This window comes from Sphaerodactylus townsendi, linkage group LG08, assembly GCF_021028975.2.
Source record: "Sphaerodactylus townsendi isolate TG3544 linkage group LG08, MPM_Stown_v2.3, whole genome shotgun sequence".
In the NCBI taxonomy this organism is placed as follows: Eukaryota; Metazoa; Chordata; class Lepidosauria; order Squamata; family Sphaerodactylidae; genus Sphaerodactylus; species Sphaerodactylus townsendi.
Window position 1 is genome coordinate 37,903,266 of NC_059432.1, and position 24,942 is coordinate 37,928,207.

The window sequence follows — 24,942 nt, forward strand, 5'->3', positions numbered from 1 at the left end:
GCAGCGGCCATTTTAGCAAAGGAGTGGGGGGTGACTTGGAAGCTGGCACAAAATACCATCTGAGGAGCAGAGCAGGTGGTGATTTTAGAGACCACGTTAACTCCGCAATAACTCTGTAGTTGTGTATATACTCTGCAGGAACACTGCGTTTGTATAGATAAATAACTAAGTAATAGAGAATACAGTTAGTGGAGCGATGGCATCAAAGCCAAAAAATACAAAAAAGAAAGCAGGGAAGGGTGGTCAGACAGTGCCTCCCAGGGTTCCGGTTCAGGAACAGGTGGGGCCCACTCCTGCCCTCCTTCAGGAGTCCGAGACAGAGGTGGCACACCCTCTTGCTCCAACAGGTGCAATTGCCTCCTCCTCCAGCACTGGGGTGCCTGGAACACCTGCAGCACCCGCGGTAATTAGGCCAGAGCCCGTCAGGTTGGGCCAAGGATCTAGCATTGAAGTGCTCAGGCAGCCGGGGCTGGGAACTTCAGGACCGCCTCGCTCTCCCTCTATTCGGGGTGGAGTGAATAGTCCCTCAGTGCTCATGCCTCCTCATGGACAGGGTGGAATGCCCATATCCGGGAACTCGGGTTTTGTGCCATATACTTATCCATATTCTCCATATATGGGCATGAGTGTTAACCCCGCTATGGGATGGCCAGGCCAATTCAACCCCACCCCCAGTTTTGGGCAGTGGCCAGGAGGTTTCATAGGGAATCAGCCGCCTTGCTTTTGGCCTCCTCAAGTTCAAAGTGCTTGTGGTAGTCAGCTTAGGGGGACACAGGTCCAGCAGAACTTGGGTTCCCCTGGCAGCACTTTTGGGGGGACTCAGCTACATCAGGGCTTGGGTTACCAAGCAGCATCAGGGGCCTGGCCTCCTTCGGCAACTGCCGTACCAACGGTTCCGGGACCAGAGTTGGCAACGGGGAGTAGTACTCTGCCCCAGCCAACGGGCGGTGTTGAAGCTGCAGCAGGCTCTTCAGGCCAGACTGCTGGGGCCAGAGCCAGAACCAGACGGAGGGGGAAAAAAGGCCTCTCACCATACTAGATCTTCTCGTCGGTCCCCTAGCTCATCCTCGTCTGGTGAGTCCACAGATGAGGATTCCGCCCAAGCAGCAGGAGACTACTGGGAAAGAGGGGAAAAGGTGCCAGCTCTTCCCCTCTGGATTACCCAAAGGAGAAAAGGGGAGCTTGCAGCAGAGGACAGTTCCGGGAATTTGGGGGCCTCAGCTTTCTGCTCGGCATGGGACCCTGGGGACCCCCCAGGCTCCCATTTGCCGAGAAAGTTGAGAGAACGTGCCCTAGACGGGTACTATGTGGATATCTTCACGGTTTTGCGGCCGGAAGAGGATCCAGAGGAGACGGGTTCCCGTTCGGCCAAGAGACGAAGAGAACGCCCAGAAAGAGCAGAGCTGCCTTCGCCGCTAACTGGCTGAAGGGGTTCGCGGAATATATGGCTCTGATAGGAGCTGCTTACCCATTAAGGGCTTGGCATCTGTCCGCTCACTGGGCCAATGTTTTGAGGGCACGATCCCTATCAGGGGATGCGGCTGCTATCAAATACGATGAGGCATTCCGTAAGAGTGCCTCACATCGTCCGGGCCGCAGGTGGGATCTAATACACGATCAGACGTGGATGACAAATGTAATCAAAACTGCATCATCTGGTGCTTCTGCGTCAACCGGGGCTGATGGACCGAGAAAGAAAGGGGTTGGTCAGCGGGATCCCCCCTGCCTAGCTTGCTGGGCATTTAACCAAGGCTCCTGCAAGAAGGATAAATGCAGGTTCGAGCACAACTGCTCCCGGTGTTTTGGGGCCCACACCAGGGTACAATGCCCGCAAACTGGCTCGGCCTCCCCTTTCGACGCGTGGCCGGAACCCTGGCTCCAGCAACTTTAAGAAGGACGGTGGCGGCCAGGGAGGATCCTTCCCCGCCCAGAAGGCCTGAAGTCCCGGAGGTTCTGCAGAGTCTCGCCCCTTCCCCGGTGCGTGTGCAACCTTTATGCCACTGGCTGGACAGGTATCCGCGTCAAGAAGACGCATTGTATTTAAAGGAGGGATTTCAATTTGGTTTTCACATCCCATTTTTGGGGAGCAGGGTGGCAACTTCAGCTCCCAACTTAAAATCGGCCAGGGAATTGCCAGCAGTAGTGGCTGCCAAAATTTTAAAAGAATGCCAGGCAGGTAGAATTGTAGGCCCCTTCGCAGAGCCTCCATTACCTAACCTTAGGGTTTCTCCCATTGGGGTGGTACCCAAGAAGGCCCCCGGGGAGTATAGGATGATACAACATTTGTCCTACCCTGCAGGGGGGTCGGTGAATGACTTCATCGACCCGGGCATCTGTTCTGTCCGATATGCCACTTTGGATGAGGCAGTGAGCATCATCCAGGAGGTGGGAACAGCCTCGTTGTTAGCCAAATGTGACATACAATCAGCTTTTTGGCTGCTGCCCATACACCCCAGGGATTTTGAACTTTTGGGCTTTCAATTTGGTGGACATTGGTATGTCGACAAATGCATGCCTATGGGATGCTCCATAGCTTGCGCTGCATTTGAAAAATTTAGTACCTTTTTGGAATGGGTGATCAAGGATCGCATGCCATCAGCAAAAGTCACTCTCACTACCTTGATGATTTTTTATTTGTAGGTGCAGCTGGCACTGACGAGTGTGCGGCGATGTTGGCAGCTTTTCAGGACTTGGCATCGGAGCTGGGGTCCCTAAGTGCTGACAAGACTGGAAGGCCCGATGTCTTGCTTAACCTATTTAGGATTCAGTTAGACACAATAGCAGGAACATCTTCCCTGCCCCTGACAAGCTGACAACATTACGCGACACTGATTGGTAGAAATTCTGCAAAAGAAGTGCAGGTTGAAGGAAATTCAGTCCCTGTTTGGGCACCTTAATTTTGCTTGCAGGGTGGTTTCCCCTGGAAGGGCCTTTTGTTCCCGCCTTGCCAGGGCCATGGCGGGCTACACGGTTCCCCATCATCACATCAGGGTTACTTCCTGGTCTTCTTCGCCGTCTCCAGGGGGGGCTCTGCTACGCTTTCTGGAACAATATAACGGAGTTTCCCTTTGGCAAAGTTCCTTGGGAGCTGCAGGATAGTTTTCAAGGTTCACACCGGATGCAGCTGGTTCCATAGGTTTCCTTTGGTATTTATTTCAGGGGCCAGTGGTGTGCAGGGGAGTGGCCAGCGACTTGGTCTCAGACCGGAATTTTACGGGACATGACTTTTCTGGAGCTGTTCCCCCTGGTGGCTGCGGTGCACATCTGGAAGGATGTGTTTCGAGACCATGCAGTCAAATTCTGGTGTGACAACCAAGCTGTAGTTAGGGTGGTGAATCGGCAGTCCAGCCGGTCAGAGCGAGTGATGAGGCTGGTAAGGGAATTTGTGGTGGTATGCCTGACTAATAACATTTCATTTAAAGCTGTTTTCCTGCCAGGTGTATCTAACAATATAGCTGACGCTTTATCTCGTCATCAGGTCAGCCGCTTTCGCTCCCTAGCTCCCGAAGCCAGCCAGTTTCCGGAGAGGTGTCCCGATCATCTGTGGCATCTTGGAGGCAGTCAATAGCCGAAGGTGTCTTGCAGTCACTGGCTCCAGCTACCCGTCAAGGCTGCATGAAGGCCCTGATGCCTTTGCTTTCACAGGCTTCCATCGCCGGTTCCTGTTCGACAAGGGTTTGCTAAGGATCTGGTGCTCCGGTATCTGGTTGATTTGAGGGACCCTCGAATGGCTGCCAGGACTATTAGGGTCCATTTGGCGGCCATTTCCTTTTTCAGCCAGGCCCTGGGGATCACTGACCACTCCCGCTTCTTTGAAGCTAGAAGAGCAGTGGCCGGGTGGCAGTGCGCTTCCCCCAGACCGCAAGACAGTAGGCGTCCCATCACCAAGGAGCTCCTGGGAGCTTTACTTAGTGCCACGGACTCTGCCTATGAGTCTACACTGTTTCAAGCCTTGTTTACTTTGGCTTTCTATGGGGCCTTTCGGTGTAGTGAGCTAGTGGCCCCATCCACCACATCATTGGCTCCTAAGGCTTTGCAAAGGGCCGATGTGTCTATAACCGATGGGAACTTACTTATATGGTTGGCCGGGTCCAAAATGGACCAGCGGCGTCGAGGAACGAGAGTGACATTGACCCCCTCCCCACCAGGGGCACCCTGTCCGGTGGCTCGCGATGGTCGTGATTTAGAAGTCCATCCTGAAGGGCAGGGTCCCCTGTTTATCCACAACAATGGAACATCAGTGTCCAGATTTCAATTTATGGCTGTATTGCAGCTGTGCTTGCAATTTCTAGGACTCCCTGCAGAGCAGTTTGGTTCCCACTCCTTTCGGATTGGGGCAGCTACCACGGCCTCTCAAGAAGGACACTCTGCAACGGAAATTCAGGCTTTAGGCCGCTGGAGATCTTTAGCCTATCGGGTTTATGTCCGCCTCACCTTCGTCATTGTAACTCTGTTCTTTTATAGTTCTGGTGGTCTGCCGCTACCTAGTTTGGATGGTTGGCCACGAGTATTGTTTACTGGGCTGGCTTACCGGCTAGAAGTCGGGCTGGGGACAACACCTTGGACTGGACACCTCCCTGGACATTCACTGGCTGGCAAGGCGAGGCATGCTGTGGTCTTCTCTGCTCTTGGAGTTGCGGAACTCGGTCCTGCAGTTTGGGTTCCCAGACGCAATCGTTCTTCAGCTGGGGGAAAATGACATTCCAGCTTTCAAGGGAGTAGCATTGCAGAACGCCATGAGGGAGGACTTAAAGTTGCTTCGTGGCAAGATGCCAAAGACCAAGCTGCTCTGGTTGTGCTTGCTAGAGCGGAGGACTTGGAGGAACGCCGTGGCTCTGGCCAGAGTTAACAAAGTTAGGTCCAAGGTTTGTCGGTCCGCAGCCCAGCTGGTACTGAGCATGGGGGGGGGGATGTTATTCCCCATGTTGATTTGTCTCATGCTCTGCCAGCATTGTTTTTAAATTTGACGGAGTCCACTTATCGGATTGGGGCCAGGACATCTGGTTGCATGATGTCCGCCATGCTCTGCAGCAGGGCTTTAGCTCCGCATCGAGCTGGCTGAAATCCGTTCTGCTCTGTTGCAGTGACTTTGCTGCACGCACTGAGCTGTGTGACTCTGGGCTGCTGAAGCTGGGGCGGAGCTGTTGGTTGGACAGCCTCGGGTATGTGGTAGGGCATAGAGCACATCCTATTTGGGGAAGGCAGAAGGTGGCATGCCGGACCTTCCCACCTGGGGGGCCTCCATATGGGGGCCGTGGTGGCGATAGAGCTCTCGAAAAGCCAAGCCTGGCGGCTGCGCTGAGAGCTCGCTGCCCGGCAGGGAGGGGTGTCACAAATTGGGTTTTCGTCCATGTGGCACCTAGTAACTTCCTGTTCTGTTCCCTCGGGGGATGTACCGGACAGGGGTTCTGTCCGAAGGGCCTAAGGGGTCAGCTTGGGCTGCCCTATAACCAGGTTCAGCGGTTTGCTACCTGGGGGTCAGGATGTGCTCTGGTATGCTCGCCCAGCTTCAAGGTTTCTGGTTTGTGTGTTAAATAAATTTTGGGCTGCGGCCGATTCTATTCCAACAAGTTGTGTTAGTGTTCTTTTGACGGAATGAGTCTCCACACATCCCCATGCAAATCGCGCCCCAGGCTTCAGCCTGGAGGCGCCGGCTGCGCGGGAGGGACGACGGTGGAGGCTTCTGCCCCCCCGCCGCTGAACAGGCGGGTCACGTGGCTGGTGCCGCACGGACGTATTCCCCAGCAGCCTTAAAAGGCCGCGCTCGGGCGTGTGGGCCTCTTTCAAGGCCGGATCAATTGAAGGCCCTCCCTTCCCGTCCCAATTTTGAAGGGTTTTTTGAGGGGTTGTTTATTGTATGTTTGTCGCAGTTCACTGGACGGTAGGGCATAAGAGCACATCCTATTTGGGGAAGGCAGAAGCTTGCATGCCGGACCTTCCCACCTCGGGGGCTTCCATATGAGGTCCGTGGTGGCGATAGAGCTCTCGAAAAGCCAAGCCTGGGGGCTGCGATGAGAGCTCGCTGCCCGGCAGGGAGGGGTGTCACAAATTGGGTTTTCATCCATGTGGCACCTAGTAACTTCCTGTTCCGTTCCCTCGGGGGATGTACCGGACAGGGGTTCTGTCCGAAGGGCCTAAGGGGTCAGCTTGGGCTGCCCTATAACCAGGTTCAGCGGTTTGCTACCTGGGGGTCAGGATGTGCTCTGGTATGCTCGCCCAGCTTCAAGGTTTCTGGTTTATGTGTTAAATAAATTTTGGGCTGCGGCCGATTCTATTCCAACAAGTTGTGTTAGTGTTCTTTTGACGGAATGAGTCTCCACACATCCCCATGCAAACTCTTCTAACACTAAAAGGGAGAGCAATACAATGTTGCACTGAGAAAACCTTGGGAGTATAGGAAAAGGTGTTTGTTTTTGTGAATAGCTGCACCTCAATAGAAAATCTAGTCACTGTCACATGGAATCTCTGGAGCATGCTGGAAAAGGTAGCCCAGCAATAAGGAGCAAACAGGTTTGAGGTGGGGAAAGGGAAGGCTGCACTTTTGCTAGGAATGCAGCACCTTCCACAAACAAAGCATTTGAAATGTTCATGTTTCTCATCACCAGCACATAGTGAAAGACTTTGTACTCTCATTCCCCCAGTGATGGTCAGGATATGATGGACACAATTTTCTGTAATCTGAGATAGAATAGATAAGTAGAAGAGTGGCACTTTCTATGGCCTGCAGAAGACAAAGCGAATACTAGTATAGCAGGCATTTATTATCAATGATTACAGCTCTTATACCTAACAGATTTTCACCACCTCAGATTGGGACATTTGAAAATATTATATACATTTTAGCAACATGAATACCTAGCATAAGATGTGAGCCAAAATTCAGGACCATTTCAGGTATACTGAAGGCCCACTGATTTAAATTGATTTTTAGGGTACAGATCTCGGCTCCAGATCCTGGCCTTTTCCTTCAACATAGACATAAGATAATGGAACCCCCCCCCCCCACTAGATACACCCAGTTCACCATCTACTTCAGCACCCTGTGGCCAGCCACATGGTCATAGAGGGCATGCTGTTCCCCCAGTAGCTGGTATTTGGAGATGCACTGTTTATATACACAAAGACCACTGAGCTATCATTATTAATATACACTTTCAGACCTATTTTCCGTAATGTTATCCAATACCTTTCAAACACCATTGAAACTAATAACCAGCCTTATTTCCAGTGGCTGTGAGTTCCACGTACAATTTAAGAATGGTTAATTATGCAGATTTCTTTCTGTGTTCCGAATCTACTGCACACATCTATTGGAGGTCTCAGCATTTCTCATAATGTATTGTCGAAGGCTTTCATGGCTGGAATCACTGGAGTGTTGCGGGATTTCTGGGCTGTATGGCTGTGTTCCAGTAGCATTTTCTCCAGATGTTTCACCTGCTGAAGATGACAGCCACAGATGCAGGCAAAACATCAGGAAAAAATGCTACTGGAACACAGCCATACAGCCCAGAAACCCCACAACACTCCAATTCTCATAATATTTTGAGAAACTTTTCTCTACTCCATAACTTAGAACTCAGCGGCTTCCAATTCAGAAGCCAATTCAGAGCTAGCTCATCCATTAGGAAAACCTGATTGCCTAAAACTCAGAGGATGGGAGTGGGGGCATCAGGGGAACCAAAGGTGCTTGCCAGTAGCAGCCCTGTTTGCCCAGCCTACCTTTTCCTGCTCCACTCTCACAAGGAGGAGCAGGAGGAACACAGGCAACTTCCTGCTCCATCGCTGCTGGGCTCTGTGCCCGCTCAGCTTGCAAGATGTTGCACCTTGAACCTGTATATGCCAGGCTGTGGCAGCTTGCCTGGCTTGCCTTCCCTTGACCCACCCCCACTTTTGGAGCGCCATGCATTGATGGCCAATTGTGTATGAGTGTTAAGTGCCATGATTCATCATCGACAAACAGAATTTCATTCAGCGAGCTTTCATGGCAGAATGGAGATCTGAAACTCAGTCTCTCATGCCCTTGTCCAACTAGCATGTGCACGTGTGCATCAGAGATGCAACACCATGGATGAAGCATTCATAATAGCTCCCATCACCTCAGAAAACCTTGCTTTTCAGCATAGCCATTTCAGCTGCTCAGGAGGAGCCCAGGGTATTTTATAGATGGTGTATAGTAAGTTCTTTCCCATCCTCTTGCCATATGCTGCACAGCACAACCTTGGCTCGTGAAATGAGCCAGAGTTTCCCCAGGATATCATTTACCAAGATTGAGTTGTAATTCCATTATGTTATAATACCAACGGTGTGTGTGTAACAAAACATGGTATATCGGAACTCAACACAGGATATCTATCAATTTTCATTTTGAACAGACGCGTTTTCAAAGATTCAAGAACTTGCAACTAATGGCTTCAGGCTAATAAGGAGCTGTTCTAAACCACATCATAGCCATAAGCAACAGAGCCCATATGAGACGATACTGGGTTGGACAAACTAGACTATAAATAGAAGATACTGAGATCTTGTAATGTAGGGAGGGATATCATCTTCTCTAGCAATTGACTTTATCCTCTCTTGTTACAAAGACACGTTCAGAAGACTCACTGCCCAAATCTGAAAAAAAGGATTTGTGTCCTGAGAATTCAATAACATTGCATTTCTAAAACCATGTGTGTGATAACATTATGGGGTGTGCTTTAGCGCAGAGTTTAGAAGGCCACACAGCTCACGCTGAAGCACATCTCTCATACTTTTTCTTTGTTTGCATCTTCCTAGATAAGATTGTGCTCTTGCCTATTATTTTGAAGTGACAGCCACAACCATAGTCCATTGCTTCATACTCAATTGAAGCCCAGACTTCCATCCCCTGTAGTCACACATTAAAATTGTGGTGGACAATTCATCCACTGAAAAATTTGATCCCATCCCTAGCAATAGCTCAATTCACATTTTTGTTAAAATATTGTGATTCCTAACACCTCTCCTTTCTCTAACACCTCTCCTTTCTCTAGCAATAAACAAAAACTAGATAGGTGACTTTTGAGGGTGTAACTAATCTCCATATATCAGGCCATGAAGGAATTTCCCTCCAAGACAGAGTAATAAGGGATGACTACATAGATTAGCTTTGGCCAGGGGCTACCTTGGAATTCACTTAGAGTGAAACTCTTCCCACACCCACCTGACAAGACTGGCTGACTCCCTCCCGTCTTATCCCATCTGAACAGATCACAGGTCACTTGAGGCCACTATACTCTATGGAACCAACCTTCTATATTAGATTTACCCTTTAGCTGAGGCACACTGTGGCCCAGAATGTGGCAAGGGTTGCTTGACTTGTGGCTTTGAGTTGCTTCAGAGAGGCCCCTTCTGCACACGCAAAATAATGCGTTTTCAAACCACTTTCACAACTGTTTGCAAGTGGATTTTGCCATTCTGCACAGCTTCAAAGAGCACTGAAAGCAGTTTGAAAGTGAATTATTCTGTATGTGCGGAATGAGCCAGAGTTGGCCCTCCAAGACAGTGTTGTGTAGTTGCCTATGTATCAGATTAGGAACCGGGAGACCCAGATTCGAATGTCTATTCTGCCATGAATTCTCACTGGGTGACTTTGGGGCAGCCACATGTTCTCAGCCTAGCCTACCTATTATTGTGTGGATAAAGGGGAAAGACAGAAGAATGATGCTGTAAGGTGCTTTGGGTTCTCCCTTGTGGGGAAAAGCAGAGTACAAACAAAATTAAATTAAAGGCTTTTTGGCCCCTGTGGCCTGTACAATTCTAAGTTGTAGATTTCAATACACTGACCCAAAAAGGCAAGCATAGCACCACTGTCACTGTAGCCATTGATTAACTAACTTTTAAAATGTTACTTTAATACATTTTCATAACTAACTTTGTTGGGATGACGTATTACCCTACCATGTCAAGAACAAGAATTGTATCACTGGATGAATCAATACATAGTTGCCTGCTGAACTACAGGCTGTGGTTTTGAAAATGTGCCTGAGCAACACATTGGGAAAGGGCTTCTTGGGTGGGGTAGACTTCCCCCACTTTCTTGAAACACTGAACAACATGTGCTTCAGTGTACTAGAGGGGTTCACAGCCAATCTGTTTTGTACTAATACAAACCGATGGCTTGAAAAAGCCCTCAAGAATATATTTGCTCTATTTTAAAAGTTCCAGTGTTTTAAAAGCAGAATTTAAGCCAGCTGATTTTTTCTGTCTTCCTGATTTAGTCTAATAATGGGACATCTGGCTACATTATTTTGCATGCTGCTATATATCTTTGCTATTGCTTCAGAACTGCTGAGGTTCTCCAGTGCCACCTTTTGGAAGAATGTGTGACTCTATTCCCCACAGTCCTCTTTTATTTCTCTACTCCTCACCACCCACAGCAAGCCAATAATGTTTTAGACTCCCATCAGCCTTACAGTCTCAGTGTTTTTTGTTTTCCTATGGTCTAGTGTCACCTTTTCTTCCATTGCAGATACTTAACTTTCATCCATTTATGCCATACTATGCATTAATTAGTCAGATATCTTAGTGGAAAGACTGCTTTTCTCACTGAATTAAGTACTGGCAAATAAATTAGTTCTTCTTTAAAAAGTGGGGCTTACAGGCTTGGATCCAGCAATACACAAATAGAAACATAAACAGACTTAATGGAGATTTTGTATAAGACCTAGAACTCCCCCCCCCCCATATATTGTAGTGCCAAGAAATTAGTTCTACAACATCTTTGCTAGCAGAAACACAAGCAAGAATACAGTAAGAATGGCTTTGCACGAGCAGCTAATGTGCTCTTTTGTACATGGGTGTCTGCTTGTGCAAGAGCCCTACCTAGCACAAATGGAAATTTTGCACTGGATCCAACCCCATAGTATTTAGACATGCAGCCCCGGAGCCCCCATCTCATTTTAAACGTCAAAACTCAATAACCTGCCTAAAGTAACCAATTCAGCTCACAGCAATGTGAAACATAAAAAAGAGTGAATCCGTGGGTGCAAGCAAGCTGCCAAGAGCAGCGTTTAATAGTTACCAAAGGGATGAATGTTACAACAGTCATAACAGTTATGCCATTTGAGAGCCAGTGGGGTAACCAGTGTATATGGAATATTTGCACATGAACAATATTGCACAAGGCCTGGCACAGTATTTTTTTTACCATGGATTCTCCCACGGTAGAATCTAGGTCAAGCAATTCTCTTTCTCTCTCTACCTCATTCATCATTCCTGTATATTGTAACAACAATAGAAATCAAACATAAATCCTCTTTTGGTTTGCAAAAATGATGATACATTCTGTTACATTTTATCCTCCAAAAACTTAATCTGGCGAAGACGGTATTCTTTGCTCTTTCCAACAACCCCATGATATAGGTTAGTGTGATTACGGTTGGACCAAGGTAATTCAATAAGCTTTGTGACTGAGCAGGGATGCTCCGGTCCATTAAGGCTTCTTTCTCTCTGTGTGTGTAATCTCTTTGGGGATAAGTGAGCAGCAGAGTAAAATGGTATTGCATTCATGGTCAGAAGAACCCGACATCCAGTGGCAGCAGCTGAAGTTTTACTGGGGACAATAAACGAAAGCAAAGATTACCAGCGATACAGTGCTTCAGTCTAAACATTTTATTGTTTATCAGCATTGTAAAGCTATGGTTCAGTGACAGAGCACATGATTTGCATGCAGAAGGTGCCAGGTTTAATCTCTGTATTTCCCAAGAAAGGAATATCTGATAACAGGTGTTGTGGACACCTGCCTAAGATCCCAGAGAGCCAATGCCAGTCAGGGTAGTCAGTTGAACCAATAGGCTGAAAAACAAGGTCATCCTTCTGAATGAACATTTGAGGAGCAAAGGGTTTGGGAATGGAGAGTTTCCAGAAGGCATGGATTAATTGTAATTTGCAGGTTGGGAAGCCTGAGTTCCAGAAGGAAACCATGCTTCACGCTTTTGATGCGGTTCAGCCAACTTGGTTAAGATCCTTGGGTTTATACTGGACCCAGCATTACTCCTGGAGAAGAAAAGTAATGCAGCAGCAAAGAATGCTTTCTTTCAGTTTAGTTTAGCCAGAAAGCCAGCCTCTAACCTTGATTTGGCTAATCTGGACACCTGAATCCATGCCAAGGTAACACTGAACTCTATATACATTTCCTATCGTAGGAAAATCCAGTTAGTGCAGAATGCTACAGCTTATTGTTATAAGGAACCTAGCAGTTCATACACATATTACACCCATTCTGCAATTACTTTATTGGACTACTAGGCTCAATTTATGGTACTGGCCATCACATACAAAGGGTTTCATGGCCTTGGATCTTCATATTAATTTGCAGGACTAGTTGTCTTCCTGTGCACCACCAAGACAACTTTATTCACCAAAACAGGGTCTCCTATAAGTGCATGATCATGGGCATGATCAACAGTTGCCAGAATATGGGCATGCTCTGAAATCACCCTTACTCTATAGAATGACTTGCCTGAGAAAGTCAAGTAGACTTCCATACAATGCTTTGCACAAAGCAGAACTTTAAAATAAAAGAACAGGACTATACAAGAGTGATCCAGGAAGACATTTCAAGACAGAGATCTAGACTGTGACTGTGCTACTAATATATTTAGATTTTTGAAATCCTAGTCCAATTACATCAATCAGTCAGTCAGTCAGTCTGGATAGTAGGAGAAAGACAAAGAGCAACCTAACAGTTTCTTCAAGTATCCTTTGAAAGTGTAGAAATCTGGGAACAGGAAGGTGATGAGCAAAGCTAGTCCATCAGCTGCAGAGTCCCTGTTTGATAACTAAGCAGAGGTTCTAGTAGTTTGTGGAGATCAGATGTAGTGTACAGCATAACCGCATGAACTGTGAACTGAGGAGTTCCACATTCAAATTTAACCTGTCATAAACTCAATTAGGTTAAGTATTCTTATCATTAACAATTCTTAGTCATATATTATCTCTGAAATAACTGAGTGGTGAAAGCATTCATGTTATGGTGCCTATGATATCACAAGCTCTAGGCTGTACCACCGCAGTAGATGCTTCCTTTCTTTTCATCTGGATTACTGCAGGCATTGGAGAACTGCTAACCCCTTACTAACATATAGGGATTGCTGGCACTCAGCACCAGGTTCTAGGTAAAGAAAAACAAAACAAAAATTATGCCAGTACAACTGGCCCCAATTTTTAATCATAGTAACATTGTGTAATGTTATGTGAGAGTGGACTGCAGCTACATCCATGCCTGGACAGTGGAACTGGCATTATACAGCAGGGCTGATGGAGAGAAATATGCACTGTAAGGTTTTTTAGGTGTTTGAAAATGGAGAAAGGGAGCCGACACATATCTTTCTTTTCTTCTCTTGGACCATTAACCTTGGTCACTGATGAAGTGAACAGATTCTGTGCAACTGCTAGAGTCCTGTATAGTTCTGTATAAATTTAATGGATTAGGTTTCATTATTTTAATATAATTTATGTAATGACTTTTAATGTAACATTTCTGGTAACTTATTTACTTTTGTGATGATCTTTGACCATGATAAATAATTCAATTCAATTCTTGATATTAGCAACATGGCGTTTCCAATACCTGCTTATACTGTCTGTAGGAACCACTGTGTTCGCAGGTTCTGTTGGAGGATTTAAGAAATACATCGTGTTTGCTGAAACATACTGCTGAAAGAAAACAACTATGAAAGAAATGCAGACTAATGTTATAGTTAAAACTGAGAATACTTCAGACCCCTTGCTGTGAAATGGGTACTGTGTCCACAAAAACAATATGCTTTTCAAACAGATGTGCTGATGTGTATGGTGAGTACTTATCCAATTAGACAGCCAAAGGTGGTGTTGGTACATGCACATAAGTTAAGTTACTTTAATCCCTTATGGAGTTTCCATAAAATGGGTGGCTGAAACTGACTTTTTCTTTTGCATATGAAATTATGAATACTTCTGCAGTTGCCACCTCTGCCACATCCTGAAGAGATCCATGCAGTGGTGGGATCCAAAAATTTTAGTAACAGGTCCCCATGGTGGGGGGATTCAAACTGTGGCGTAGCGCCAATGGGGCTGGGTGGGGCATGACCTGGGCTTGGCCTGGCATTCCGGGGGCGGGGCATTCCTGGGCGGGGCTGTGGCAAGGATGCAGCCGCTGCGCCGGTCCTTGGGCAGGAAACGAATGCACGCAGGCGCAGGCTGCCACGCACACCGGTGCACCTCCTGCTAGACTGCTTCAAGTTCTGCGTGCTACTGCTGAGAGGAGGGGCGTAACTAAGGCAAAAATCACGTGGCAAAAACACCAATTAGTAAACCCCTCTCGGCACACACAAATAATTAGTAACCTACTCTCGGGAACCTGTGAGAACCTGCTGGATCCCACTTCTGGATCCATGGATGGAGTAATGGTGATACAGATTGCACATGCAAGTAACAAGAGCATGCCATTGTTGCCTAGGCAATATATTATAATTGATTTGCCTCTATCCATGATACAGTTTCCAAGCAGCAGTGCGGGAATGCACATCCAGGAAAAGAAATAGGCCAGTCAATTACAAGTCTTAATAAAAATGGTCTTTTAAAAAAAGCATTTGCAGATGTTGCTCATAATTGGTGATTCAATTATTATTCGAGCCATGGGGAATTTGCTCATCATTATTTAGTAATATCTTTCTGCTTCACTGGCAGAAACAGTGCCAAATGCACTATAAAAAGCGGTACATATATATAGAATCAAAAAGGGAAATCTCAACCAAAAAAACTATATATCTTTTGACAAGCGACCACTGTTATTGATTTAAAAGTACAGTTCCTCTTCTCCCATTATCTCTCTTCTCCAAGACAAAACAAGCATGCAGAAAAATGTGTAGGGTTACATTTATTTATATCTTTGATAAAGTCATCAAAGGGCAACTTGTTAGTATATAAAGCACTAAAACAACACATTAAAAACTTGCCCCTTTTGCTTAAAGCTTTAGGTTTTGTTTGTTTTTTTTTTTAAAAAACAGAGCTTATAAATCTGTCAATGTCATTTTCAAAATGGTGACAATTCTTGTCATGCCCCCACAGAGCCTTTGTTTATTTCCCCTTTAGTTTCCCCACAGTTAGTATGGGTTTAGCTATGTTTTGTACAGTATTCAGTGGGAGGGAACCGAATTTAGTTCTGTCCCTTTAAGAAGCCCTAGGGCTGGTGTTCTACGGCAGTTATTACCCAGCAACCTGTCTGATTTGGCAGTTAGGGGCCAACGGAAGCTGGGTGACAGCAGCAGTTAGGTGCCAACGGAAGCTGGGTGACAGCAACAAGTTAGACAGTCAAAGATGTTATAGATTCACAGTATTTAAGTTAAACAGTTATAGATGTTATAGTCTCACAGTATTTACAATAAATTCCAGATTTCAGAAAGTTTCTGCAACAAAGTAACCTTTATTTAGTTAGACCCGGGAGGAGTCAGGGTCTGTCAACATTGTTACAATTAAAGCTTTAAGTATTGAACTGTTAACTGAGTCAGTGAGTCTTACATTCTGCTTTGGCCGGGCGCAGGCACCTAAATAACCACCTGGGGAGCAGAACAATTCTTACAGAAAACTTCAAATGTGCCAATCTAATAACTGACCCTAGAACTGGAGCTACATTAATAAAAAAGGATAAGAAAAAAATTAACATATGCAACTACTGAAACATTGCCTTCATTCTATATAACATGTCCTGAATTTTTTGGGACTGTTTTTCAGGTGACATTTGGTAAAAGTTGGCATGGTTGTCAGCTGCTAAGACAGAAATGTCAGCATCATTAAAAAAAGCTATTCTTTGTCTTAGGCACGTCTGCAGTTGGAGATCTGGAGGGAAAGTGTAGGGATTCTCTTGAAATGCATGGATCTGGCTCACGACTTTTGCAATGTTTCTTTGAAGAGAAAAGAGATAAAAGAGGTGAATTAGCTTTGGAGCTGACACACAAAAGAACAAAACTATTCAAGTTACAAGCAATCCTGAATATTAGACAGGTTTATATAACATGCATTTACACTTATAAATGTTGCTTAAAATCAAAACAGCTCTTCTTACCTAAGTTTACTCCACTTGTAAGAACCATTTCTCATGGTAAATCCTCCAGTTTCAAGTTGCTGGACGTGCATGGCCAGAACATGGGCAGATGGGATTGTTGGTGATGTCTTAAATCTTTCTCCCTCCATTAAACATAGGCTGTCACTTTTTAAAAATACCTGGGACAGTTAGGATAGACACACATGCACAATCATTAGAATGTGGAACAAAAGATCTGTCTGATGCTGGAAAATTCTTTGCTTTGAAATCTGATAAAGAACAAACTTAGTAAATACTGCTGTTTGTAAGAGAAAGAATATATTTAGCAAGGGGGAAAATGACTATGAGTCATCTGGTGACATAATCCATACTAGTATACAGTAAAGAACTTAGGTGGAAATCTAGAACACACAACTATTTTAATATGGCACAGGTGCAAAGCCATCAAGAGTTGCCACTTTTAGCTGTGGTGCTTTATCTGGGTACTTACCCTTCCCTTCAAGAATGGAGACTCCCATAATCTTCTTCCAAAATGTGTTTGAAACATATGGAACTATGATTGATACAACTTTTGGCACATCCAAAAAAATTAAGTGAGCTGCTACCATTACCCGCAGTTCCTTTGGAAAACCAACATAGGGCATAGAAGTTGTGGCCTTCCTCTGGGCACAGGTATTCAGAGTTTACTGCCTCTGAATGTGGAAGTTTTCTTTAGTCACTATGGCTAGTAGCCACTGATTGATCTCTCCTCCATGAATGTGTCTAACCCCCTTTTAAAGTTGCCTATGCAGTGGTGTAGGACCCACGGGATGGGGGGAGGCACGATGCTCCAGGCAGAGCCATGGAGGAGGCATGGCTGAGCCATGGAGGGGGCATGGCGGGGATGTTCCAGGGCGGGGCAGGCAATGCTGCAGCAGGGGCGCAAGGGGCGCACGTGCCCCAGGGGCAGTTTCCCCTCACTCTGCCCCATACCTATGTCTGTGGTCTATATCCTCTCACTTACTTTGGTTTAGGAAGCTTCCCCCAGAATTTTTGGGGATGTAGGTTTAGGAAGCTGCATCTAATTTAAGCCCCCCTCACTGCTTTCCTTTCCTTTGAAGAAGAACATCATGCAAAACAAGAATTCTGTCACGGTATCCGCAGCCTCCTTGAGGCTTTGTGAACAGGGAGAATGGCAGCATTCAAGGGGCAGAGGTTCCTTGCTGCTCTTGACTTTATCATCCTCTAGTGCCAACCCTGACAGTAGGTATGCCACTATCATTTTGTTAAATCCACTGGATTATCAGTCAAAAAAGGTATCAAACTGGAATTTGCATTAGAGTTTTTACTATACCTCAACTGCCTTGAGTTCTTCCATTATTTCTGATACTTTAGATGGTAAACATTTCCAAGCCTTAAAAAGAAGTAAAATAAGTCACATTATTACACTCTGAAGATTAGTATTTGAGCTAAAATACATCATTTTGCCTATTCAAAATATTACAGCTATATTCCTAATGTGAACAGCAAAATAAGGAACGAGTTACTCACTGGCAATTGCCTCACAATGAGATTTTCCAGGCCTCTTAGAATTTGAATTGCCGTAGCAAAATTTCTTTGCTCATAGCAACATTTTGCAATGAACAGGAATTTTGATAGCAAGCTCACCTGCACCTGGGAAACAAATTATAATAAATATTTTACTAAGATATCATTGCTCAGTGCCAGCATGTGTAAAGCATGTCCTTTTACCAAATTCAATGCCAATATGTTCCTAGTAAATTTTTATTTTGTGGTTGAGGATTCTGATATAAGAGTACCCGGGAACAACCTGGTCATTTCAATGAACTGCAACATATTATCGAACAGTGACCAAATTTAGAAATAGATTTTTAAAGTGTTAGACTAGATCTGCCACTACAGTGAACAGACTTTCTTTTATGTGCCAAGACAGGAATAATATTTTTATGGCACTGTTATCCTGTGAAACCCTCCATCGTCATCAAGCTTGGTGCTCAACTGCAACAAAAATTGCAGCTTTCTGAATGCCTGTTTGCTAGTTGCCAATTAACAATTATGAGCATTTCTTGTAAACAGGGAAGCTATTAAAGGAACAACTAACTATCTTCCTGATTTGCAAACTGAGCTGCAGAACAATTGGAGCCATAACACGATCAGACTTGTTCTCTTATTGAAGTTTATGATGTTATAAAAATTCTATGACAGAGAATTTTCTCTGCCTGAAAGTCTCTGAAGGAATACATGGGGTAGAAAGGCAGGGCATGCCAAACCTGAGTCTCTGGGAAGATCATCTAATGAACTGTTAAAGCAGTCCAGCCACAGAACTCAGAGGCGTAGCTCCAAGGGGAAGAGGGTGGGCAACGCACCGGGTGTGCGCCCCTGTGGGGGTGCTGCGAGGGCATTCCAGGGCGGGACATGGGCATTTTGGGGTGGGACGAAGCAGAGGATGCACCAGTGCACTGGGTGCTTCTCCCCTTGCTACGCCTCTGACAGAACTCCTAAGCTGACAATCTGTTTAGTAATGGGCAGGGGTCTGCAACCTGCAGTTCTGGAGCCACATGCGGCTCTTTCAGCCTTATACTGCGGCTCCGCGTGGCCTGGAGGTCGGAGGGTAGTGTGGACATGTCCCTCCAGCCCTCCAGAGCAGTGCTGGAGGGAAAGGTGAGTGGAGGGGCTGAACTGGAGGCGGCTCCATGTGGAACTGCCTCTCTGGCTCAGAAGGTTCTTCAGAGCTGTGGAAAACGGGTCCAAATGGCTCTTTGAGTGGTAAAGGTTGCCGACCCCTGGTAATGGGCAACCTGAAACATTTGTGGTTCTTCAATGGGCAAACTGAAGACTGCTTACACTGCAGCAGTGGCAACGCAACCGAGATGTACCTACTCTATTGGATCAGGCAACCAATACTTTCATTCAATTTCAAAGACATGCAAAAACAATCCACCTGCAAATACCTGACCTATTCATTTTTATGATTAGCCTTACTATCTTAGACATGAAAGGGAAAAAATGTCCTTAACAAAGACTGATAAAACAAAAGATGAGTGAGAATAACTATATGATATCAGCAAGAGAGAAATGGTTACTCTCAGAAGAAATTAGCGGCATTCTGGAAGTTAAGAGGCTGCTAGGACACACGCATATGTGTGTCAAAAACGGGGTTCTGTGGAGGGCAACTTGGCAATACAAACTTTTCTCTGTCTGATTTAAAATATGCTGATCATTTATATTTGGATGGGATCACCTGCATCAGCACAGGCACATTCTTAGCAAGTACAGCAAAAATGCCATGAATTAGTAATATATGTAAATTATGATAGTTATGTTACTTGATTGGCTCAAAAATGTCATAGGACCTCTTTTTTTTTCAGAAAAGAAGCTGAACAGAAAGCCTTACTACAATTCTAGAGTAACATTAGCAGGAAGAAATGTTAGGTCTATCATATTTTTATCTTGCCATTTCTCCAAGGCTGCACAGAGTACTTTTTCTCTTCTGTTTTATCCTCATAACAACTCTAAGGGGGTTAGGTTTGGTTATGTGCAGGTGACTGCGTCACCGATTATTCAGTGAACTTCACAGAAGAGAAGAGAGTCAGATAAACCTTGCAGATATGAGAGGAAGTGTGGTGTAAAAACCTCATCCTAAAGGTACATCTCCTATAGAAACAATGCAAAATGAAATAAAAATAGTGTGCTTTTAGTTTGAAAATGGTTACATCCCTTTTAAGCTGTTCAATGATTTCTTTTTATTCTCCGGCTGGTGATTTTTCTAATGTTGGGTTTTAATTTATAGCTTTTAATATTATGTTTTATTATGTTATTTTGTAAGCTGCCTTAGGCAGCTTCTTCAGGAGAAGTGGCATAAGAATCCCCTAAATACAGTGGTAGGATTCAAATAATTTAACAACCAGTTCCAGTGGTGGGATTCAAATAATTTAACAACTGGTTGTTAACAAGCACAATTTTAACAACCGGTTCTGCTGAAGTGGTGCGATCCTGCTGAATCCCACCACTAAATAAGACTATATCATCTGCATTTAATGCTAGTGTCACGCCAAACCTGAGTCTCTGGGAAGATCATCTAATGAACTGTTAAAGCAGTCCAGCCACAAAACTCAGAGGTGTAGCTCCAAGGGGAAGGGGGTGGGCAACGCACCGGGTGTGTGCCCCTGTGGGGGTGTTTTGAAATACATTTCTTCTGAACATCTCTTTGGGCACCTTTACTATATCTAACATTTTGGGGAGTTTTATTTAACATAGTTACATTATGAGAATAACAGACAAACAAACTGCAAGAGTCATGTGGGTGTCAGCATCAGTTAACAATCAGCTAACGCTCTTGCCTTACAACTCTGCCAGACATGTAAAAGTATATTATCCAAACTATGCGGAGTTACTCCAGTCTAAACTCATTGAAAAGAATGGCCTTTGACTGGAGTAACTCTCTTTAGGACTGCACTGTTAATCTCACCTTTGAGCAGATACAAAATTACCTCAGCCCATTGAAAAAAATATTGCCATTTCAAATTCTCTCAAACAAGCTATGAAGAATTGATGTTATAATCTGTCAATTGTTTTTTTCTACATCAAGAAAGATATGAGCAGATGGGCTTTGAGAAATTCCAGGAAAATGAAAACTTTATATACATATAGGTTACAGCCAGAAATAAAGCCCGTTAGATCTGAACATATGTAGAGTAGAGCCAATAATAATTATAGCTCAAGAGAGTTATAGGTTGATATGAGCCCACCTCAGTGCGGTCTTTGCCTTTTTGATATAATCATTTTCCTGGTAGTCCAGGCTTATGGAAAGTTCTTAATGCTATACATGCAATTTATAGCACAACTGAGTGGAAAAAATAAATTAGCTGAACATTTCTTGTAATATTCCAGGGTCAAACTGTCAAGCCTAGGAGCCTTGTTAATTTTATAGTATTTAATTGCTGCAAGAACTTTCTGGGGTTCTATGGTTCTTGCCAAACTCAGTTTACCTTCTTTTATTAATGTGGCTATTCCAGTGGGATAATGTGGGATATTCCAGTGGGATAATGAATACTATGAACAGAAAGATGGGGTAGCCCTGGGTAGCCCTCTTAGCCCTGTAATAGCGAATTTTTATATGGAACATTTTGAGGAACAAGCCCTGGAAACAGCACCAAAAAAGCCTACCATATGGTTCCGTTATGTGGATGACACATTCACCATTTGGAGCCACGGAGAAGAAGAACTAAATAAGTTCCTGGACCATATCAACAAGATCCACCCAAACATCCAATTTACTATGGAAAAAGAAAATGAAGGAAAACTGCCATTTTTAGATGTTTTAGTCATCCGCAAACCAAACCAGCAATTGGGCCACACAGTATACAGAAAACCTACGCACATGGATAGATATCTACACAAAAACTCCAATCATCATCCAGGGCAAAAAAGGAGCACCATAAAAACTTTGGTAGATCGCGCAAACAGAATCTGTGAACCCCACCTCCTTCAAGATGAATTGAATCACCTAAACAGGGCTCTACAGGCTAATGGTTACTCTAATACAGACATCAGAAGGGCTGCAAGACCAAGAACAAGCCACATGAACAAAGATAAAGAGCCATCTAGAGGGAAAGTGTTCTTACCATACATCAAGGGAACCACTGACCGCATAGGAAAACTGATGAAGAAGCATAACCTACAAACAATCTACAGACCCACTAAGAAAATTCAACAGATGCTACATTCAGCAAAGGATAAGAGGGATCCTCTAGCTACTGCAGGAGTCTACCGCACACCATGCAGCTGTGGACAAGTCTACATAGGAACCACCAAACGCAGCGCACAGACACGTATCAAAGAACACGAAAGGCACTGCACAGCACCCAATACTTCCCTCTGTGATACACCTCTGAAGATGCCAGCCACAGATGCACGCAAAACGTTAGGAACAAGATCCACCAGACCACAGCCACACAGCCCGGAAAACTCACCACAACCAGTTGAATCCGGCCGTTAAAGCCTTCGACAATACAAGTTAATTTCTCCTTTATTAGATAATTTCCACTACATGGGCTTCTCCCCACCAACTTTCCTAATTTTGTGCTCACACCAACCCTATGAGGTAGGTTAGCCTGAGAAACAGCTCCAAGTGGGTATTAAACATGTAAATCTCTCACAAATCACCTCCAGCAATTTTCTGCACCAGATCATTTGAAATATTTTCTAAATTACCTGAAAATAGACTGTCACTTTCTCTTGAGGGATCCATACTACCTTTCCCCACACCTATACCATGCAGAATCTACCATGTTGCCATTTTCTCCTGGTGAACTGATCTCTGTGCTTGAAAATCAGTTGTAATTCCAGGAGATCTCCAGCTACCACCTGGAGGTTGGCACAATATATGACTTGTACTCCTCAGTTATCTATGAACTTACTTTAAGAGACACAGTATTGTACAGTGTGCTGTTTGATTAATGCAGTTTTAAAGTGCTAAATCTCTTCCCCACTCCACCCCCCTCCCCTTGGCTCCATCCCATTCCCAGCCCTTTTGCCAGTTTTCAAGACCACCCCCCTCCCTCATAAGGCAGAAACCTCTACAAAACTGCAAGTAGAAGGTCATATTTTCTTTTAAAACCTACCTCTACAATTTTCAGGCTTTAAGGCATGAAGCCACGATCGCCCCCATTACCTCAGCCATTTTTGTTAAGGGCGGAAGCTATTTAGGGTTTTACTTGGCTATTACTGTAGCCATTTTTGTTAAGGCCAAAAGCTATCGGCTGCAGAAAAAAGACTTAAGTTAGGGATCATCTGCCGATTCCAATCATGCTGTGAAACAAAGGTAAGTATGTGGGGGTGGGGTGGATGCCATGGGGTGGGGTGTGTGCCATGGGAGCTGGGGGTAGTGGGGGCACTGGGTGGCAATTTTGCATCCCCCACTTGACGAGATTTGTTGCACCCAGGGACAGAGATTACCCCCTTGTCCCTAGTGGAGTTAATCATTAACAACCGGTTCTCCGAACTGAGAAAATTGTAACAAACAGTTCCACCGAACCGTCCCGAACCATCTGCATCCCACCTCTGCCTAAATAAATAATAAACAGTGCAAATAAGGAGGCCATATTGACTTGCTGGGATCACATCTTGATAACTTATTGACTTATGTCCATAAACATTCAGTTAAGATGAATAACTAAATCCAGGGACTATGTGTATATGTCTCAGAAATAACGGCACTAGAATCAACTAGGCTGTAATTGCGACGGGGGGCAGGGCACATGGTGAGCTCTGGAGCAGTGAGCATGTGTGACCTGGGCCGGCTGGGCAGCCGAGCCACACCCCGCCTGATCATGCGATGCACACAAGTTTAAGGGGTGGAGCACACTCCCTATATATTAGGCAGTGCGTGGTTGCTCCGGCCTTCTTCGATGCCTGGAGCAAAATGACCCACCCACCCTTCCTATTTTTTAAGAAGGGAAGGGTTTGCTGCTCTATTTGTCACAGCCTTGGCGGTTTGGGCAGAGGAGCACATCCTGATGGGGAGGCCGAGCTTGTGCGTCAGACCTCCCTGCGATTAGGGGCCTCCATAAGAAGCTTGGGGTGGGGTGAACTCATGGCGCATACCGCGGAGGCCTCTGCAATTTGAGCCCAACACCCCAGCAGTTAGGGGGCCACAAAGGGCGGGCGCTCCGGTGGCCCAGTACCTCTCTGTCCTCCCCAATAGGGACTGGGGTTGTTGCTAGGGTCAGCCAGGGGTGCTGACTGGCTGCTAAACGGATGACTCCTCTTGCTTGCCCAGCTTCTGCCTTAATAATAAAAAGGGATGCGGCTCATTTTCATTCCAAGATGTGTCCTGTGGTTATTCACCAGATGAAACCTCTGCACATCAGGGTGCAATACTAATTCCAAATAATTTGTTGCCTTGGCTCCTCCACATCTCGCTCACATCTCGAGTGCTAAATTGTTGTAAACGATGCCAATGGACATAGAGTTGCCAAGTCCTTCCTGGCTACTGGTGGAGGCTGAGGGAATAAGGCTGCTTGATTCAGGTTGGGAAAGTCCTGGAAATTTGGGGATGGAGACTGATGAGGACAGGGACATCAGTGGGGTGCAATGCCATAAAGACCATGCTCCAAAGCATCTATTTTCCTCCAGGGAACTGATATTTGTAATCTGGAAATAAGCTGTAAGAGGATCCCCAGGTCCCACCTGGTTTGTAATCAAACTATGAAAACCTCTACTTTCCTTGATGTTAAATTAGTAAAATTAAGTTGTACATGTGTGGTGCTGCCCTTTATCAAGGCCATGTTGCCAGAGTTCAGCTGTGACCTTTCTTGCAGCAGAGGCCTCAGAGTGGAAAGGGGAGGAAGACGCATCACCTGATTCTTCCTCTTTTCATCCTCCACTCTCATGCATGACTGAGTGGGAATACTCCATTCGTCCATGGCCTGATGCAATTCCCTCTGAAATAGGCCACTCTTCCAATCCCCTCCCCTCCATCCTTTTGCATGACTGGGAAATGTCTCACCTGCAGCTACCTCATGAGCTGCTCCCTCACTGAGGACAGGCTTGAGAACATGACAGGCTCCATCTGACTACTCAACCCAGAGTCTGCAGCCCTGTTGGTTCAGCTGCCAGCTGTGCACAGCTTGCCTGAGCCAATGAGAGTTGTGCCTGCAAGACCGGGATGGGTCCCATTGCCAGGCAGTGTGATAATAGAGACAAAAGGTGCAGAACACAGTCATGCTACGCTGCAGTCTCCCAATGAACCAGAAATGGATTGCAACATACAAGCAGTTCATACAGTCTCAATCTGTTAATCTGCTCCTAGATAGTATTTCGATCATGGCTAGAAAGCCATGCCAACTTTATACTTTGCCAACACTTGCGAAACATGCAATCACAATAAGGAATACCTA

At 45.3% G+C, this 24,942-nt stretch overlaps 1 protein-coding gene and 1 long non-coding RNA gene across 4 annotated transcripts in view; both read right to left on the minus strand.

The window, feature by feature from the left end:
- Positions 1-11,004: 11,004 nt before the first annotated feature.
- On the minus strand, positions 11,005-14,099 carry LOC125438165. The gene is made up of 2 exons (XR_007245301.1): positions 13,592-14,099; positions 11,005-11,572 (listed from the first exon to the last, which is right to left on the minus strand). It is a non-coding gene; the product is annotated as an uncharacterized LOC125438165 (long non-coding RNA).
- Positions 14,100-14,863: 764 nt separating this feature from the next.
- The window catches only part of LOC125437401 (kinase non-catalytic C-lobe domain-containing protein 1-like), a 40,317-nt gene continuing 30,238 nt past the window's right edge, over positions 14,864-24,942 (minus strand). The window contains exons 15-19 of one of the 3 annotated variants that reach the window (XM_048504869.1): positions 17,573-17,695; positions 17,376-17,435; positions 16,064-16,221; positions 15,579-15,902; positions 14,864-15,054 (exon numbers count right to left, since the gene is read on the minus strand). In XM_048504869.1, the coding sequence (XP_048360826.1) occupies positions 15,671-15,902; positions 16,064-16,221; positions 17,376-17,435; positions 17,573-17,695 (573 nt within the window). In that variant the 3' untranslated portion in view covers positions 14,864-15,054; positions 15,579-15,670. Of the gene's footprint in view, positions 15,055-15,578; positions 15,903-16,063; positions 16,222-17,375; positions 17,436-17,572; positions 17,696-21,281; positions 21,319-24,942 lie in introns of those variants that run through there. The other 2 variants (XM_048504870.1, XM_048504871.1) reach the window with 2 other exon arrangements.